General features: G+C 39.0%; 1 protein-coding gene across 2 annotated transcripts; it reads left to right on the plus strand.

Annotated features, from left to right (window-relative positions):
• Nucleotides 1-5,221: 5,221 nt before the first annotated feature.
• On the plus strand, nucleotides 5,222-19,731 carry rfx7b (regulatory factor X7b). Of its 2 annotated transcripts, XM_011476018.4 has the most exons (10): nucleotides 5,224-5,646; nucleotides 7,674-7,707; nucleotides 8,578-8,663; nucleotides 9,037-9,063; nucleotides 9,154-9,276; nucleotides 9,377-9,493; nucleotides 12,214-12,298; nucleotides 12,381-12,588; nucleotides 13,307-13,605; nucleotides 13,686-19,731. In XM_011476018.4, exons 1-10 carry the CDS (start codon nucleotides 5,519-5,521, stop codon nucleotides 16,962-16,964), a joined length of 4,386 nt encoding a protein of 1,461 aa, XP_011474320.1. In that variant the 5' UTR covers nucleotides 5,224-5,518; the 3' UTR covers nucleotides 16,965-19,731. The 2 variants fall into 2 exon arrangements, with proteins under 2 accessions (XP_011474321.1, XP_011474320.1); XM_011476019.4 differs by lacking the exon at nucleotides 9,037-9,063 and having other exon boundaries at nucleotides 5,222-5,646.
• The last annotated feature ends 1,489 nt before the right edge of the window (nucleotides 19,732-21,220 follow it).

Raw genomic sequence — 21,220 nt, forward strand, 5'->3', positions numbered from 1 at the left:
ACTGTTTACCAGTAATACAATGACACAATTAGAATATTGAACGACAGATTATTTTAAATCTTCTAAACCAATTGTGACTTGCGAAAAGACAGATACATGACCATGTGAGACATTACAACCACGTAATCTGGAAAAGTTACCAACACATTGCAGATTTTGTTGATAGCCTGTCTCTCCTCAAACTATTTGACTAAATTAAAAAAAATCTTTGGACTGTTTGCTTTAAATACGGCACTGAGCTTTCCCTCCTGTGTTTTGAAGAAGGGTTTAAGATATTTTCTTCAGAAAGGCCGATGCTAAAAACTGTTCATACATCAAACTCACTAAACTGAAGAAACAAGAATGCAGTTCTTTTCGAAGTCCAATGATTAAAAAAAACACAATGTGGTGACAGAAACGATCACCTGCTGTGGAGGACTCTTATTTAAATCCTCACATTTAAAGGAATGAGCAAGGGCAAACATTGCATTGATGAAGTCTTTTAAGACAAACATGAAGTGACAGGAGATTGACAGTAAAACAAATCAGTCTAGAATCGCCAGCAACCAAAGCTCAAAAATAGAGCAAGAAAACAATGACTAAAATCATTTTCTTAAGATTGATGTTTGAAAAGCCACAGTTGTATGCCTTGGATTATGAAACAACTCAGAAACAACTGTGTCAAATCAAATTGTGGCATAAATGTTGAAAGATTTAAGGGTTACCATCTCTTTGAACATAGAGTGATTAGACACTGGACATTGCTTTAGGTTTTTTTCTGTGAAGAATTTAATGATTTTGTTGTTATAGTGAGGCCCCGAACTACAGAAACTAGCTACAGTGGAAACGCAGAGGTTTTTTAATTATGTCTTCAAGAATCCCTTAGACTGTGTTTTTAGTTAGATGTTCTGTAATTTAAAGAAAAAAAAGTAAACGAGAATTCTATATTCTTAATTCTACCCTAAAATTCCATTAAAAATGTAGGGAATTTGTCAGAAATGGTCCTAAGAGTTAAAGAAATTCATGAATACCCACATATAACCACACATATTGGATACTTGCTTTACTGTGTACCTTTACATTGAAAACAACAACATTGAAACAAGCTTGATGACAGGAGACACATCGAGCAGGTCCTGAAAACATGAGCAATCTGTGGAATTAAAAGCATTTTTGGGCTGTTAGCGGTAGACATGCGCACATGCGCAACTTTTTTTTTTTTTAATCTTTGTGAGACATACGTTGGGCAACTGACTTTTTTAGAGGTTTAGTCCAAAACTACAACCGGAAAATAAAGTTACAAGATTCAAATGAGTGGACCAATAAAAAGTTCTTTTAAGTAGCAACATTTTAATTATCTATCACCTCTTATGCTTACCGGTACTTATTTAAAAAAAATGACACTATAACACTGACATTGCACTATAATATAGTCAAAATAAACAATAATATCACAAAACAAATAAACAACAACAAACCCTGTATTGTTGGGGGGGTTGGAATTTCTTATTTTTACTATCAAGAATCTTCGCTATTTATTTATTTATAGCCGTGCTTTTTTTCCCCATTAAATTTTATTGAGCAACATTCACAACAACAATATTGCATCAGCAAGTACTCTGTCAGAAAGCAACAACCAATTATATTTTTCGATAAGGAGAATCAATAACAATTTATAACTGTAATGGGGGACATAAGTTGGCAAAAAGTAATAATTACAAGGTTAAAAAGTTATGAACATGAAACAAAAATACTGTCGCCAGAGAAGGCATTACTCCACTGCTGTCAGTGGAGTAGTAATACCCCTTTTCACCAATAGATGGCAGCATAAATTAAATCAAGATCATAGCTTTGATGGGGACTTGTTTTTCATGACCCGGTGACTTTTCTTTATGTTTAGGCGAGCTTAAATTAAGTCTGCACACAAATGATTGTTTCTTTCACAAATGTGAGTTTCATAGGAGTCCCGTTTATGATTTTATTTAGGCTCATTGTAGTCAAGTATTATGTGTCATTGGATACGTTTTCGTTCAGATGTTTTGCAGATAGGCTGAACTATGATCTCAGACTCATGTTATTTCTAACCTACTGTGTTTCATGTTTCAGACGACAAGAAAAACTAGTGAGTCGTTTCATACATGAAGACAGTTTTGGAACAACCTATCTGGGGAAGTTGCTCCAGCGATTTGTAACTATTTTCCGGTCACAGCACACATTTACAGCAGCATCATCGGGAAATATAAAGATAAATGTATGCACCAGTAGATGCCCGTTTACATCGTGTAGTGATATCATCCTGGCTGTTTACCCGTCATTGTCACTATCTGGTCAACCAGCTTCCTGCGGCAGCGCCCCTATCGGTGGCCCGTGGAACTGCAGAACAGGCTAATGACAAGCCAGGCAAAATAACACAAACAGATTCCGTTTGGACTTTATAAAATAAAACAAGAACAAATCAATTGCTTGAGAGACAAAAAAAATCATATATTTTACCTCTGTGGTGAAAAATAGTTGGTGTTATTTGGACATGTTTAGGACTATGTATCAGATAATGTTTGAAGCTCCCAAACAAATATTGCAATTCAGTATTGTAAATGATTGGGAGAAGAATGATCAGAAATTCTTTAAAAGAAAACTTTAAACGGCAAATTCAGAATGGCATTTAGGTAAAAATGCATCTTCAAAAAAAATATGTATATTTGATTAATATTCTATTTGAAAAAATAGGAACAACAGGAATTAATACCCAAATATTGTAAATTCTTACAAGCATGCATTATCAACTGCACTGTTATTGAATTTTTTTTCATGTTAGCGCGTTTAATGCATGTAATTTTTTAAGATGTGTATTATCATTTGAGTACTTTTTTAAATGTTTGATATTGTTTTTGACAAGTCGATTTATTTGTCTAAAATTTTTAATATTTAAAATCAAGAAAGAAATGGATGGAACAAAAATAAGTCTGCTTCTATCTGCTTCACTTGTATTGTAAATTAATAAACACTCAGAAAAAAACATAAAAAAGCAATACAGTGTAAGACTTGTTTAGAAGGTTATAATTCATATGAGGTCGCTCTCTTCCAATCCCTTTTTAATTATTTAATAGTTTGAGGATTTTTTTCCTTTAGAAACAAAGAGAAATTAACAGAAACAGTCCCTTTCTTGCTTAAGTAATATTAGAACACATTGAAAACACCTTAATTAGTCAGTCATTTTTCTTCAATTGAACTTTAAAAAACAGAAATATTTACTTTTTTAGTAATTTAGTTAATGATGAAAAACTGATGAGTGATCAAAAAGGTTTTCTAGTCATATATGTGTATTAGAATATATGTGGTATTTCATGAATTGATTATCTAAAGATATTCTAGTGCATTAAGTTCTACTAAAAAAACAGGAGGAAAAAGCTTCCAAGGAATGGCAGACCACAAATTCATTTGTTTTCAAATATGAAGATGCCATCATTGTCCATTTTTATTTTTATTAAAGGATTGTTAAAGTTTTTTCTTCAAGCAAGGATGGGTTTACTGACCAATGTGTCTTATTCTGCCAGATTGCCTTTACACTGCATACTACATCTAAGCAATGGGTTCAATAGTAATGAAATAATGAATAAATACGGAAATAAGGAATAACTTCCAAAGTAAGAAAACAAACTGACTACCGGTATTTATATTTATTTCAATTGACACTTTGGAAATTGAGTTTGTATTTAATTAATAGATTTCCACTAGATGTATTAGAGTTTCTTTAACATTGTTTCTTTAACACTGTTCCTTTTCAAGAGTTGACGCCAGGCTTTTACTGTTTGTCAAGTCAGCAAAATATCTTCAGACAACATTTCATTATGTATGACCACAGGCAATAATATTCAACCAAGATAAAGAGGCCTATACATTTTGCCTTTCAAATTTTTTTTTAATAATTGATTTATAAAAAAAAAAAAACGTGCTATAGAATGTGATTGTTTTTACCGCCATTAGGCACACTTTTATGTCATAAAATATACCCAGATCATGAAAAAAGCATTTTTAAGCAAACGTGATATTATTTGTAAGGTTGTTAAAACCAAACATTATAAACTATCATATATTGATTATATACAAGGGATAATTTTAGCTCGTGCTGGTTTGCGGCGCCTTCCGTCCGTGAAACCCGGGTTCGACTCCAGGCTCCTCCCTGTTCCCTTCTCTACCTCTGCCGGTTCCAAGCCCGGTTTGAGAAGGTTGCGTCAGGAAGGGCATCCGGCGTAAAACATTGCCAAATTTACCATGCGACTCGTTCGCTGTGGCAACCCCTGATGGGAGAAGCCGAAAGTGGAAGATATTGATTATATACACTTTACAAGGCATGAACATGAAATACATAAGGAAGAACAAAAACAGTCTTCCAGTTTGAACAGTTAAAGTTCCACTGCAATCATCTTTTAATTTATTTTCAAAACGGTTCTCTGTGTTCTTTTTTTTTTGTTCCATTTATAGCCTAAATTAAAAAAAATGACATTTGTAGGACATAGTTTCTGCAGAGTGGCAATAGTTCTATAGAAATTACCTCTGAGTTGTTGGTGAAACTGCTGGCACGGAGTAAGCCCGGCCCTATTTCCCATCATCTATCTGTTTACACACCCTCCTTCTAGCTTACAGCCCCTCACAGCCCCAAGATAACATTACCGGTGCAACAAAAATGGCCAGAAATATTAGAGCTATCAAGCCATACAATTTTGAGCCAGATGACAGTTCAGACGAGGAAAACAAAGACGTGCATGGATCTTGTCGTCTACAAGTGGATGCATGAACAGGGAGCTTGTGACTTGCTGTAGTTGTTTCTACGTCACAGCCACAGGCTTTTCCAAGGCATTTTTTAATCTGCTCTTGATTCACAATGATTTGAATAAGGGAACACTCAGAAATGAAATTTTAAGTTTAATTGTCTTTATATAAGTCCTCTATCATGAGACCCCCCCCCCCCACACACACACATACTAACAAAACACGTTAAAAAGCTTAAATCTTACGTGAAAAAAATTACAAATGTTTTCCATTTACACTACTAATAAAAATAATAACAGCAATTAAACTAAACAAATAAACTACGTTTTTATTTCAAAGACAATATAACACACAATGATTGTTTTTCATGTGGTTATTTACGAATAAAGCATGGTTTTGTGAAGACTTTATTTTTATTTTTATTTATTTTTTTTGCTTGGACTGTTAAACCCCGCAGTACTTCCGGTCTGGTTCGCACCCGCTCTGTGGAACTTGACGCAGGCGGCTCGTCTGTGGCTGCTGCTGGCTGCTGCAGGCGTGCTATTTGCGGCAGTGGAGATACCTTTGCGAAATGCCTTTTGTATGCCCGGCTGTGCTTTTTGGTCTGCTTCTGTCAGGGTCTGATCCCAGTTTTTGTAGCCATGCTCTGCGGTGGATTCAGCAGGCTGTCCTAGCTGACTGAGCCGCTCCAGCAGCGGTGGGTCCGGTGCGGTGCACAGCCGGGGATGAGGCCTACTTGTTAAAGCTCCCCCACCACCCCTCCATCGCCATGGCTGATGATCAACAACAACCTGGTCAGAAGCCTGCCTCGGGATTAGGCTCTCTTCCAGCGCTCGTGCCAGGACTCCAGGGATCCGAGGCCAACGCGTTACAGTTCAAAATAAAGAATTCAATTTGGTAAGGATGCGCCCAGAGCAGCCATACTGTCCTTTTCGCTAGCCGTAGCCTCATAATTAGCGTGTCTAAGTACTCTGGATTGGCAGGGGTTGCACTGGTGCTGCACAAAGCGGCCCAGAATAACACGAGCCTGCCCGGGCTAGCCGCTAATATTTAACCGAACTACGAAGGCGGCGATGCGGGGGAGGCTGCGTGGCTCCCCCGCAGATGCTGTAATAACGCGGTAATGCAGGTGACTGCTCCGAGCTGATGCTGGGGATCGTTAGCATCGAGCCGCAGGAGGCCATGTTCTGATAGATGACAGCAAAGTGGAGCTGATGCTGATGACAGGTGTCAAAAGTCCACGCGCGGATTTCACGCGGGTCACCATGAACCTGCAGCCTCCATGCAGGATTTATGCTGTTTGTTTGTTTATACTGTCAGTTTTTTATTACCAGGATTACAGTGCACAGTTTCATTCAAATACACAGACATGTTTTTTTTTAAACCATGTAACTATATATTAACATATTTAGCTTTTAACTTTAAACTTTATTATATAGGAAATTTCAATCGGCATTTATGTTTTTGTTGAAAAATGTAGTCTGACCAAACTATAGAAAACAGCTTTGTCTAAACCCTTTGTGGAAGTTTTTGTTTTTGTTTTATTACCATTTATTTTTTTAACAGTACTTGCATGTCTTTAGTTGGGCCCCCTTACATTTTTACGTTAAACCCCACCACTGTTGCCATGATCCCATGTTTCAGCAGAAACATCAACAATGCAGTTCATGAACGGTGATCAGGTTTTTATGGGAAATAGGACCTCCACCAAAAATTAATTCAGTTTGGATTCATCCTTTTAATTCGATTTTCTATTCAGACCAATTTAATTAAAATTTTATTCATTAATAAATTAATTCAATGTTTATTTGTCAAATCTTCTGTCTAAAACCATTTTGTTTGGGTGTATTTTTTTTATATTTAAACAAATTAAACTTTCATTCGTATAACTGTTTTTTTTTCCCTTAAAAAAATAAATAAAATAAAAATAGCAGTAAAACTGCTTTAATAGAAATTAATGGGTTTGATCAATCAGTTTTGCATTTTAAAGTTTAACATCAGGTTATTGAGTATTCTAAGAAAATAAAAGCCTTCCATTAATCTGTAGACAGATAAATGCTCCCAGAAATGTCTTAGGCAACATAAATATCTGGGCCCACCTCTTGGTGGAGGCCTAACCCCTTTAAAAGCTACACCAGCATTCAGGCATTTCCTTAACCTCTGTGAGCAGAGCACAGTTTGAATTTTCTTTTCTGTCACATTTACGCATCTTGATTACAGATTTATAAGCCATTTTTCAATGCATGCAAATTGAAAATGAAGTTCTTGTTGGATCACAGTTTATAGTCTTAGTGCAACATTCAATTTGGTGTGCTTTTTATTTTATGTTTCCCAAAATGTGCTACTGAACTGTATTAAATATCAGCAATGTATTTGTGTATTTTAGGATAGTATCTTTTAAATGTCAAACTAATAAAACAAGAAATAAACATCATAAAAGTAAAACAATAATGACAACATTCAAAATTCGAATAGGGCTTTGGTTGAAGATTAAAAATGTATCAAGTCCTTTTTTCAGTTCAGTCCAAACTTACATTTATACAAAGTATATTTTTACAGTATTACAAAAGATAGACACATACACTGAAAACAATCAAATTTTGTACATGTCAAGGGATCTTGTTGATATATCTATTTACTAAATCGCCCCCTTTTCATTTCTTTGTTAGACCTGGTTATGTGGTATCTTCCAATGACTTCTAACACACATTTAACACGTGAGACCTGCAGCACAGACAAGAACTTATTGGAGTTTTAATGCTTCAATTGCTTTTTAAAAACTTTATACGTATAGACAAATTTCTGCAAATTGTAGTAATGTTTCATAAAAGCAATTATTATTTTAGAATGATTAGTCATTTGAGTGACAATATGTTCTGTTCCCATCATGTTGATTTAAGTGGTGTTCTCCTTTCTCCTTTTAGCAAATCTGTACAATCAAAAGTGGACGGCATACTGGTGAGTGTTCACGGATCTTTGGATTTCACAAAGCATTTTTGCTTTATATATGTGTACTTAAAAAATACAGTAAATGTCAAATATATTTTGACTACACCTGCCATTCTTTAAATTTCTTTTATATTCAGATGTTTTGAAAAGAATGTTCTTTTCTTAATAATTACTTGACATGTTTATCATGTGATATACATTATATACATATGTTGTACATCAGATTTTTGTCATGTGTATAACATTTTCATTTTAACAATCTTAGAAATGACTGAAAAAATGTGTTTGTGAGTGAACATTACACTTTCTGTTACATTTCTTTAGATTCTTGCTATTTGGGTCAGATTTGCATCACAGACTCTGTCAGTGTTTGTAACAACCCCCCCTTCTTTATTTTAGCCAGTTGGTTTTTCATTCCTAATTTATTTTGATCAAATATCAATTGATGAGCATCTGTGCAGAATGACACCACAAACAGTATTTACAAGGAAAGATTCTAAAAACCTTCTCTTAACCATATCTCCTTTCAAGATTCAATTATTTGTATTTTTATTCTTTTGCTTAGAAATATTTTTAGTACCTGAATGTATTACAGATGCTAAAAATAGAACAATAAATTGATTTAAAAAAAAAGAACTCTGATGGGCTTTTTTATCCAGTGACCCATAGATGCTCTACTATAAAACAGTTTTTCATTTACAGCTTAAAATTACATTAGTTGTTTGTTTTTTATTATGTTTTTGAACATATTCGTTTTTCCCCAAATATTTCATTAAAATTAAACCTGAGATGCAGTGAAAATGACAGCATGGTTGCCTCACACCTACTGTGAAAAGGTTGCTGAACTTGTTCCTTTTTGTGGTATTTTGTGTTCTGCAGCAAGATGTTGAGAAGTTTACAGACATCGAAAAACTCTACCTCTACCTTAAGTTGCCTTCTGGTCCCAGCAGTGGCAATGATAAAAGGTATGTGACGCCGACACATTTAACCCATAGACGCCTCTGGGCTCCTGGACTTTGTTCTTCTATCTCTTTCTCTCAGCCACACATGTACGCCCTGCTGTGCCTATTTTCACATCAGCAGCACTTATTCTCATAAATTCAAATCGCCTTTCATTGACTAAACACAGACATGGGTTAGGCTGATAGATGTTTGTCCTGATTACAAATCTGGGTCTTTTTCTTTTTTTTTCCTTTCATCTGTACGACTGATATTATTACAAACCAAACCACTGAAATGTGTAGATAATTGCAGTACCTAGCTGTCTGTGTTTCATTTGTTTCCCCATATCTATTCATCACCCCAATCCCCAAATTCTACCCATTTGGCCTAAGAAAGAGAGGGGACCTCCACTCCAGGATTATGGTATTCAAGTTTTTGTTTTAACAAGAAATGATGGGCAGCAGTCGAGAGCACCGCCTCAACAAATGGGCTTTTCTTGTGCGTTGATTTCAGTGATCAGAGTTCCATGTCATCAAGTCGCACTCAACAGATGTATGCGTTCAACTGGATACGCAATCACCTGGAGGAGCACCCAGAGACATCGCTCCCAAAGCAAGAGGTGTATGATGAATACAAGTGAGTGCTGCTAAGTAAATAGCAAAAACCGAGGAACGTATAAAAATTACACACCGGATTTGGTATAATTCTGTTTTATTTGGGTTGTTGTCTTTACCAGGAGCTATTGTGACAATCTCGGCTACAATCCACTGAGTGCTGCAGACTTTGGGAAGATAATGAAGAACGTCTTTCCGAACATGAAGGCACGTCGACTGGGAATGAGGGGAAAATCCAAATATCCTTTCAGTCTAAATGACTAATGAAGCAGAGAGGCTGCAGATCATTAAAATCTCTTAAAAAGTCCTAAATATAATTGACCTAAGATAAGACAGTGCTGCAGTGGTTAGCGCTTTTTCCTCACAGCAAGAAGGCCCCCAGTTCAAGTCCCGGCTGGGGGACATGAAAAACACAACATCAATGGGGGACCTTTCTGTGTGGAGTTTGCATGTTCTCCCCGTGCATGCGTGGGTTCTCTCCAGGATCTCTGGCTTCCTCCCACTGTCCAAAAACATGCTTCATAGGTCATATAAGGTCACAAACTGGTCGTAAATACTAGAAATGTCCCAATCTGATCACGTGATTGGAAATCGGGCCCAGAGACGTAGTTTCAGCCTCAATGTTGTATCAGGGATAGGATATTTTTTTTGTTCTTATTATGAACAGCGCTATATATTTCCAGCTTATTATTACAGATAAATACTCTACTGGAAGGCTGCATATCATGAATGGATCCTGACATTTTATCACTGTTAAGCACAGCAGAATATGGCACCAGTTTGAGCAGGAGGCACACAAAAACAGTTCCAGGCTCAATAACTCATTTTAGAAACATTTCAAACTGACAGCCAAGTGTCTCTATTGGTTTGTCTTAACTCAAACAACGACATACGTAGTCATTAAAAAAATAAAAGACTGGGTTTTTGTTTTCTTTTCAAGAGAATAGCTCTCTCCGTGGTGCTGACAGACAGACGGCAGTGAGACGGCTGCCAAGGGACCGTCTTTAAAGTGCAAGCTTCGGAAAAAAGATATTGAAAAAAAAGAAATCCATAATCTCTCAAAAACAACCAAAACAAATAAATGCTTAACTTGGTATGAGCTAGTCATGAAAACTACAATTTTAAAATAAATTGATAAATTTTTAAGGATTTTTTAAAAAGAAATGTGAATCGGATATGATCAGAAATGTTCAGTAGTTCTGAAGATACTAAAACTATTGTCACCAAACTTTCTCAGCTAATTATAACCTATTTTTACTAGTTAATAGTTAAATATTTTTTCTAGTTGCAATGTTTTGACTTGATTGTTCAAACTACTTCACAGAAGTGCTCTGTTTAAGTGTTGAATTCTAAAATAAAGTTAATAAAAGAAAAATTGGGGACAACCAGGTTCTGTTTATTAAATTTGTTCACTTTTTAAATGTGTTACAAAAATATCAGAGCGGGACTATGAATCACATCAAGGCCAAAAAACACCTGATCTGGACATCCCTAGTAAATATGTTTTCTCCAGCTAGCTAATACATTTAGTCCGCTGCATCTGATTTTAGCTTCAGCACCAACAGAACTGACACCAGAACCTGACTTTCAAAGAATAACGTTTAAACAGTTTTGAAAAGCCTTATCCTAAATGTCCAACCACCTGAATACCACCTGATGGATTTACCAGCGTTGTCCCCCCCGATTGTGTGTCCTTTGTAGAGCAGATGCACTTAGTGTTGCTATGGCATCTTTTTTGCGCCTGAATTTGGGCCACTGTGCGGAATTTGATGGCTTTTCACATTTAGGTTTAAAAACACCTGATCATCTCCATTAAAATAAAAAAACTGCTTGAAAGCAGAGTGCAGACAAACTGTTCAAGACTGAAAAACACTGCCTGCAAAAATGCGTACAAACGTCAGGTTTAAAGCCAATGGCTGAGAGATTATATACCTCACAGTAAAGAGTGCATGATTGTAGTGTTTTTAAAGTAAGCATGGCAAATATTCATTCAGAATGGACAAGATAGACAAACCGATAAAACCGTGCTTCTGTCAGCAGCAAACCAAGAACGATTATTTTGTTGTATGCGCTTTCTAATTATTTAAACCTGCTCTGTGTGTTAAAACCAGCAAAGTGGAAGAACCTGATGCTCTGAGTTCCAGAAAAACAATCCACGAGTGGTAATGTCTGAGTTAAAAAAAAAAGAAAGAAAATGATCATTTTAAACGATACAAATAATCGGCTGAATTATGGAATTTAAAAACTGGCTTACTGTCAAAGGGGTCATGCAAAAGAGAATTTAAATGACACTATGTGTCTTTTGCAGTTCTATTAAGTGTAACACCATATAATACTTAAACATTATAATGTTTACAATTAAACAGGGCATCAAATAAAATCCTATTTGCCTTGGTCATTTAAAATGTATAAATCACAGAATTTTTTTTTTGAACAAAATTGCAATACGATCAATTTCCAAAACCGTTCAGGAAAAATTATACATTAAATGTTTTTTAGGCAAATTACAAGATGTGTTCGCAAAACAGCAACAATGGCTTTTTTTTTTTCAAAATCTTCGGGCAGTGTCGTACTGTGTGGCTTAAAGTCTTTAATGTCTTTAAATCTTTAGGTACTCTGTAATGTTTTACTGTGCTTTTCTCCCCCATGAGCAATGCGATCTGATCATGTTTCACCTCAAACCAAGACAAACGTCTAGTAAAGTTTTCTTTAAACTCTTTTGTAATTGTTTGTGTAGTCTTGGTATTAAAAAAAATGGGAACTAACCGCATCACCATATAGTTACGGCATCATTTTCCAAATAATAATAGAACTATTATTACATGTTTTAATGCTGTTAAATGAAATTAAGTCAACTTTACATTTTTCTTTGCTTACATGCAAATCAAGAAAGGTTTAGAACTGGAGAACAGTGATGTGGCCAGGCTCAACTTGTTTTGAAGCCTTAACTCCCTTGCACATACTGTTATAGCGGGTTAAGGAAGAAAGCTTTTGTTCACATGCCATCCCTACCCAATCTGGATCTACAGAAATCTGGGGATGGGGTAAGCCCACTCTACCACACATGCATTTAATCTAGTTTTCAGTTACCTTTCAACTCATCGCTTCAACTCTGTCTTCTAATAGTGTGAGCTGATGGAGCCAACAGGCCAGTCTCCAAGCGCTGAGGATGAAATGAGATCTGCAGCATGTGGACTGGTGTGCGAGTGGGCTCAGAAAGTCCTGAGTCGACAGTTTGATAGCGTGGAGGACTTAGCCCGCTTTCTTCTTAATAGCCACTACATTGGTACTAAGTCCATGGCTGCACTTACTGTTATGACTGGAACCCCCACAGGTAGAGATGGCAGCTCTTCTCTTTGTTTTATATGCTCATGTTTTCATTTAGTGTTGCCTCATTAAGGTGTGTTCACACCAAATCTGATTCACGCATCTCCAGTTTCAGTGTTAGATCAATGTACAGATGTGATCAGAGGTCCTGCTGTGCAATTGGAGCGTCAGCCGTGGCGCGGCGGTCTAGCAGCAGCACGCTTCGGGCGTCGTAAAACAATTTGGATAACAACCTGGCATGTCCATAGGCCGTCACTCACACGCAGCTTTTGCAGTAGATGGTGAAGTTCACCGTACTGGGAGAGTCTCTGAAGGATCTCATGAACTCAGACACGGAGACACGTTTACTAACGTCTTTGTAGAGGTCTTTAAAATAAATAAATCTGATTCCTCAACATCATCTTGAGATATACAATCAGTGCTCCCATGTAGCGATGAGGCTAAAAACTCCTTCCACATGCGCCTGGAGCGTCAGGTTTATGAACACAATTTTGGACAAGCGTTAAGCATTGAATTTGACACGCAAATTGTGTTTGGTGTGAACATTAGAGGTACAAACAAATGAATTTGTAAAGGCTTTCAATGCACCATCATGGTTCTGAAAATGCATGGTACGTCTCACGATCGCCGTTAACTTTTAAAATGTTTTCAGTGACAAAAAGCACTAAGTGGCAATCATCAGTTGTCTGTCTCCTACAAATCTTTGCATTGATGTTGTTGTGCAGGGATTAAGACTCCAACTCCAGCCTCTGCGTTTGTGCCCACTGCTGAGGCCAACTCATTCCAGCCCCAGGTGAAGACCCTGCCTTCACCGTCTGTTGATGCAAAACAGCAACTCCAACGCAAAATCCAGAAAAAGCAGCAGGAGCAGAAGCTTCACTCACCCCTGCCTACAGGGGAGTCACAAGTCAAGCGAACAGAGGCCAGTACCCCCGGGCCCACCATCCCCTGTGGCAGCCCAGCTCTGCTTTCCCCTCAGCCCACCATAGGAATTGTAGTTGCGGCTGTTCCTAGCCCAGTGACGGTATGTGGCCATCACTCTTTCATATTGTTTCACTTTTTACGGCTGTACGTGAATTCACTAAAATAACTTTTTCCTTGCAGGTACAGAGAAACAGGCAGTTAATGACCTCACCTAGTCCTGTAGGAACCGCAGAAGGCAAAGTGTTGCCTGTGAATTTCCAAGTTGTCACTCAATCTCTCAAACAGTCTCCCAAAACCCCACAAAACATCCCTGCCAGTCCTGTTGGTGACCGCCTGGCAAGACACGGCACACGGTACGCCCAAATCCTACCCAAGCCCTCTGCCACCAGTGCCATCACACTGCGCTCTCCCCCGACGCTGCTGATCACCAACAGCCCCATTAAAACTGTGATGCCCAATCCCCATGTCAGCTCGGTCAATGTGGTGAAGATGACAGCCATCGCTTTGGCACCAAGTAATAGCAGTAGTAACGGCAACAACTCAACGGTGCGACCGGCCTCAGCTGGTGTGAGTGCTGCAACTGTTTCAGATGATTCCCAGCATTTGCAGAGTGCGAGCTCTGCTGCCACACAGCCTTCTTTAGTCAGACCTGGTGCCACAACATCATCCGCAGCCCTTTCCTCTGACAACAAAGGCGGGTCTGAAGTCGGCATTGACAATAGCTCCATATCTGTTGCAGAAAAGCATGCTGTCGGAGCTAAAGAGGAAAGAGTGGCTAAGTTCAGAGCTGCCAGTGAACCAACTTTCCTCGTTAAGTGTCCTCCTGGAGCAGAAAAGGGGATTAGGATAAAACACGATGCCATATCCTCTCCCACCTCCATATCTGTAATTGGAACTCTAGACAGCAATAACAGCAACTGCCAAGACAGTACTTTGTACTTGACTGTTGATAATCACAACTCCAATGGAAACGCATCCTCTCACGGCTCTGCTGCGGTTATCCAGACATCGAGTGATCCCTGCTCAGATGCTAAGAGCCCTAGAAAGCGCACAGCTGCAGAATCCCATGCTATTCCTGTAAAGAGAGTGTTTATTTCACAACAGCCACTTGCTACAATTGACAATCCCAAACCTGGGGTGGGTGCTGCAGTGAAGAGGATTCCCAGACCAGGAACCCCAGCTAGACCAGAGAGTGCCCCCTGTAAAGGGACAGCAAAACACACACCTGTAGGGCCCACACAGATCCTTGCACTCACTGACGCGCCCATCGCTCACACAGAGGGAACTCCGACTGTCGTCAAACAGCAAAGTATGATGGTGAAACATGAAGATCACTCCATCAGTGCTGACAGCAGTGCCTCTGATCAGGCGTTGCTGCAGCACATCACTGGGGACTCCCGTGCCATACCAACCAACTCAGGACCACACGAAGCCTCTGCGATGAGTGATTTAAAGAGCACAATATGGGAGACACAGCAGATACCAGCAGAACACAAGCAACCCCCTCCTGACCAAATTTCTATGATAACTCAACCTTCTGAGGCCTCCCGTCAGCTCACCCTCGCACAGGAGATGGTGGACTTTCCAGGCACTCAGACGAGCATGGAGTACTTCCCATTCAACGATGACGACATGACTCAAGACAGCATAGTGGAGGAGCTAGTCCAAATGGAGGAGCAGATGAAGCTGAAAGGTCTTTTTGGTAGCTGTGGCGATGTCTCCCTGCCAGGTCAGTCAACCAACAACCAAGGCTCCATCCTCAGTGCTCACCAGGCCAGTGCTACCTTCTACCACTCTGCTCACAGCAGCACGACTCCTGTTCAAACTCCCACTCCAACACCAACCCCAACACCCACCCCCACCTCCGAAATGACACTCGCACACAGCCTGACTAGAGAAAGCCCATGCTCCCGTATGGCCCCGGTTACCCCAGTAGATGGAGCCATGGGTCGCCACACCCCCATCAGCACACCGCTTTCTAACTGCAGCAGCAGCGTACCCCCAAGTCCAGTGGAGTGCAGGAACCCGTTTGCTTTCACTCCCATTAACTCAAGCATCACTGGGTACCATGATGCAAGTATCGTCTCAAGCAGTCCTGTTAAGCCCATGCAAAGACCCATGGCAACACACCCCGACAAGGCCAAGCTGGAATGGATCAATAACCGCTACAACAGCAACTCTGTAGGCCCGTTGTCCAACCACAGCATCAGTATTCTACCCAGCTATCAAGACTTGGTTGATGATCAGTTCCGCAAACCACATGCATTCGCGATTCCCGGCCAGTCATTTCAGTCTCAGTCAAGACAGGACGCAACTGTTTTGGGCCGCTTGACTCCCATTTCTCCTGTGCAGCAACAGCAACTGGTGACAAGTGTTACCACTCCTACAAAAGAGGAGAGCTTTGCTGTGCCTGCACCATTGGACAACAAGGCCTCAACATCATCTACATCCAGTACTTTTCGTTGCCGTAGTGTTAGCCCAGCAGTGCGACAGCGAAATTTCAGTGGCAACACCGCCCCTCAGCCCACCACCACAAGTACAACAATGACAACTCGAGCTGTAGTCTCACCCTTTAACTCCCCCATCACCTCTGAGGTGCTCAATATCCTGTCCAACAGCCAGACAGTCGGCTCTGTGCACTGCATGGTCCAGCGTAGCCAGTCTGTGCCTCTAAACATCATGATGCAAAGCGAGATGCTTCCCGTGCAGGCTCAGAGCAACACCACCAAGATCACAAATGTACTTCTCAGCAAGATGGACGCAGAGGGAGATGATTCAGTCCGTGGTCTGGGTATAAACAACCTCCCCTCTAACTACACAGCTCGTATGAATCTCACGCAGATCCTGGAGACTACTCCTGGGTTTGCAGGAGGAACCGCTCACCAGACTTCGCTGCCCGTCAGCTCCAGTCCTGCTGCTTTCGAGCTCCAGCAGCATGGCTACCTCACCACTGGCAGTGGAGAGCAGGTGAGTTTCTCTACTGAAGACAACCAAGCACAAGCGGGTCCTGGTGAACAAGACCAGCAGCAGCTCCAACAGGATCCTGTGCAGACACGACCACAACTCCTCCTCCAGAGCACACAGCAGCAGGAGGCAGAGGACGAACAACAACAGCTCAATTTCAACAACACTGTCAAGGACTTGCTGGGGGAGGATGGCCTCAACCCCAGCTCCCAGTTGGTAGGCCAGGTAGCTTCAGAGCTCAACGCTGTGGCATCAGACTTCTCAAATGAAATCAGACTGACCTCAGATCTGTCCAGTAGCATCACTGACCTTAACACGCTGGACACCAACTTGCTGTTTGATCCCAATCAGCAGCAGGAACAATATGAAGACTCTACACTGGAAGAACTGAAGAACGACCCGCTTTTTCAGCAGATATGCAGTGATACTGTGAACTCTGGTTTTGACTGGCTAGAAAGCAAAGACCAGCCGACTACAGTAGAGATGCTGGGCTAACCTTATATTTTATTCTGTATAATTTCTGTCCTCTGTTGTGTGGTACATATGTAGTATATCCGTTTTCAATCATAGTTCGTTGGGATTTGTCTGGACTTTGCCATTTTTTTTTGTTCAAAGTGCCAGGCCACCAGAAAATCTCTCCTTACTGACATTTTAGGATTTCTCTCCTTCGTCATTTGTCATCCAGGGTTTCAGCATTTAACCACTGTTCCTCCTTCTCTGAAAACAGAAATGTAAGCATTTCAGGCAGGAGGCTGGTGTTTATTAATGCAATATTCATATTTCACGAACAATTAAAAGGTGGGATGGTTAGGAAATCTGGCACAAAAGACTTCACCAAATGCTGTTGTTGTGCACGATTTACACTCTGTGCAGTTCAAGTTCAACCAAATGGAGCCGGTATTGTAAATGCACACAATAGTCGTAGTACGTTTGCCTGCCATATCTAAATATTCAAAAGGGTGGCATCTTAAGCTACCAGGTGCTGAATTTATGACATAATCTTTATATTTTATCATGTGCTTAATCAGTGGGAAACTGATACACATCTGAGCATTGTACATGAGTGAAATTTTCTTAAAACCTGTACTTCTTGTACTCTTTAATATCTTATAAAGGGAGTAGATGAGTCAGCAGGGAGAAGATGGAGATTCAGGCCACTGAATGGACTATATATTGAAAGGAATCAACAACTGGCTGCCTTATTTCTGAAGTCCAGGGCCTTATGCCATCTTTGAAAAGACTGTGTACAACTTTGATGTTAAAATATCTGCAGAACCATCCAGAGCTTCATCCAACCAAGGCAGCTGTTACGCTGATACTTTCAGTAGTATTTCTTATTCCGTTTTTCTTCTTCTTTTTTTCGTGTGTTGCAGTGTTAAACTATGGTTGAACTTGTATAGGTTAACTAGTTGGCTAGGTTTGCCCTGAACCTAGGTGGATTTTGACAATATGCTATGCTGTTACTTCACGAAAAACCACGGCAGGCACATTTTCAGTCTTATCTGTTCAGTTGTTTTGAAAATGCTGCATTCCCAACTTGGATCACAGTGTCAGTGGTATGGCGATTTGTTTTGCTACCCAGAAGGCCCAGAAGCTGACACGTATGTCATCTGGAGATGAGAGGGAAAATGATGTTTGTAGAGGTCCGGCCTTGTGTCCATACCAAAGACGATCAATTTGAGATTACCACACATAGAAATAACTCCAAGTAACCATTCGAAACAACGGGAAGCAGGCAGCCACACAGATATTAGAATTCTATTGCATTTGAGGAAAATAATTTAGTTGCGTAAACCTTATGTACAGTTTGTAAATTTGTGAAAAGGTCACCGTCCTATGTTTTATAGGCAACCATGGACCTGAAAGCATGTTGAAACCATCACTGCTAGCCAGGTAGGCTCTGTGACACAGTAGGACGCTTGCTTGAGTTTTTTGGCTATTGTCAATGTTGTACAAGTCATGTTTAAGCTCCATCTGTAAATAGGATAGATACATAGAGATTTGATGTATCAAGACACTATATTATGGCCATTATTCTAGCTAAGTATGTGCCATTTAAAAAGAAAAAAAGGCTTAACAGATTTATAGTTGGAAAGATAATGTATGTTGTGTGTTACATTTCTGGCTCTGTGTTGTAACAGTAATGCTGTCTGGTCTTGCTTGCTGATTTTATTTTATTTTTTTTTTTTTTTTAAAGGTAATGGGGCTCTGCTGTTGCAGAAGTGGTGTGTGCTTTGAGCAGGATCAATAGCATGATGTATTGAGAAAAAAAAAACACTTGTGATACTGTTAGCTGGTTGCAGACATTTCTGTGACGGACATTGTGCTCAGAGTTTTTCAGCAGACACTGGAAAAAAAAAGAAAAAAAACAACTTGTGTTTCAACAAAGTTTGGAGGTTAACGTGATTGCACTAAATTTTTACAACACATGGCTTTGCCACATCTTTCTGAAAAAAAAAGAAAAGAAAAGATGGATGCCCGCATAAAAAAGAAGAAAGAAACATTTTTTGACAAGATGAGTACAGAAATTAATGGACTGTCAGAAAATGAATAATTGTCTTGTAGCAAAATGTGCTTTAATCTCAGTGAGATACACATTTCTTACTCATTCTCATACACGAGAATACAAAGCATTGAGGGAAAAAAAAGTTAAATAACCTTTTAAAACCTACATGCTCATTATGTTGATTAATGATTGTACGCACGCATGTGTGATCACTTCTGTTGTGTTTTGCATTCTTGGTAACCACTGTCTTTTGTGATTTGGGCAGGTTCTGTTAACCAGACTGGCAGTGCTAGTTCCATTTTTATTACATAACCTTGTTTTTTTTGCTGTTTACTAAGTTAATGTTATTCTATATGTTATGTTGACTACAGGTTTTTTGATGATTTCTTATTTTGCAAAAAGCATTTGTGAAAATACTGAGTACTTACTCTCTTTTTATTTCTTTTCTAACAACATGGCACTGATATTTGAATTTGACTGAAGGAAATGCACCTCCTTATGATTACAGAAACTCCATCAAGCAGTGACTCTGATTCTTAACCTTTTACTGATCCAAATCTGTATGACTATGTTGTCCATTTTTACTATTAGAAAAAAAAAGAAGAAAACCCTCCTCTGTGATGTTGTCTGGTGTTCTGCTTAATGTACAGTAGCTTGTTAATATTGCAAATGCATTGTTTCTTTTTTCAATGGAAAGTACTCACTGGTGAGATTTTTAAAGTGGTTTTAAAAGCCAATAAACCTTTTTTTAAGGAATGTTGTGGTCACGTATTTTCTGGAAAAGTCCTTTAAATTGCCTCACAGCATGGTTAAAAACTAAACAATATCAAACTTTACTTTTGATCAAAAATTAGTAACATAAGTGTGCAAGTATTTAAGATTTGGTATTTACTTAAGGTGGCACTGGTTATGCTGTAGACACTAAAAACTATTCCTTGAAAGTCTAAGAATTAGAGTATAGACCTTTCAACTCAGAAGCTGTTAATTAGATTTTTGCCCAACTCTTAAGATGAAAGTGTTCATTATTTCACACAAATAAACAACAACTTGTGATTCATTTGCTTTAAATAAATCCTTATATTTGTCCAGATACATTAATGCAGCTGAAATCATTTCCATCTCCCTCTGACCATGAGGTTGGAGGTCATCAGCTCTTCAGATGACATCTGAAGTCAGGGGGGGTTGACCTCTTCTTTGGAAGAGGTTTCAGCCAATCACAGTTCAGATCACTGCTCCTTCACTCTGCTTTCCCAGGGCCTCATGGTATTCAAACATGTTAATGACCTTAACCCTATTGATCATGGCCAAACAGATGGACCTTAAGCCATGTGGAGCATGGTGGACAGCTCAGCCTCCACAGTTTGACATATAGTGATTTGGCTAAATCTGCAAGGAAAGTATCATTGTTGGATAACCTCCTCCTGATTTAGAGTTTCATATTATACTATAGTAGTTTCACAAGGCAGTTCATTTTGATATCATTTGATCATATTTATGCAAAGGAAATGTTTTTGATTGAGGTCCACCATTCTATCTTTTAAGATGTAAAATATATATATATATTTGCACAGAAAACCAAGTAACACTGAGGCATATGTTTTGTTTTAAAATTCAGCACAGATTTTTGTTTTTTTTCCAATATATGTCCAAATTATCTTAAGTTGTTTTTTCTGAAACCATCTCATTTGACATCTGCTCTAAATAATATCTTCAAGGGTTTAGATGACGAAATCAATAGTTGGCTGCAATCAATATATAATTACACTCTTGTGTCCTCATTTGATTGGATATTGAAGTGCGGAGGTGCTTGCTTGTGATGCTAATCCTTTGGACAGCATTTGCAGACACAGGTACAAATGGAGTTTTAGAGGTTTTGCAGGTTTAGAAGTATGTGCCAGTCTGAAAATATGACCTGTAAAAAAAGAAAACAAGAGAAAGTTATTTTGCTGTTACAGCATCTCTGGTGTCTCAGCAAGAGCCCATTGTACTGCTCAAGAATGAAGGCTGTGAGATGGGAGGGTCATTGTCAAAAGGCATGGTCACCAGATCAATATTTGAATTCATTAAGCAGCTGAGCTGAAGCCATCAATACCGTTTCATAATTAACAGATTCTGTGTTTGAAGCAGATGCTGTCCGGTTCTTTTTTTTTATCATTATTTTTGTAGCAACTGGTTTTCAGCTAGTTTTGGTGAAATTTGAATGCAGTCAAATCTTTCCGACATGTATGATCATTTCATATTTTTA

The sequence above is a fragment of the Oryzias latipes genome, chromosome 6, assembly GCF_053564925.1.
Source record: "Oryzias latipes strain Hd-rR chromosome 6, Olatipes_Hd-rR_3.1".
In the NCBI taxonomy this organism is placed as follows: domain Eukaryota; kingdom Metazoa; phylum Chordata; class Actinopteri; order Beloniformes; family Adrianichthyidae; genus Oryzias; species Oryzias latipes.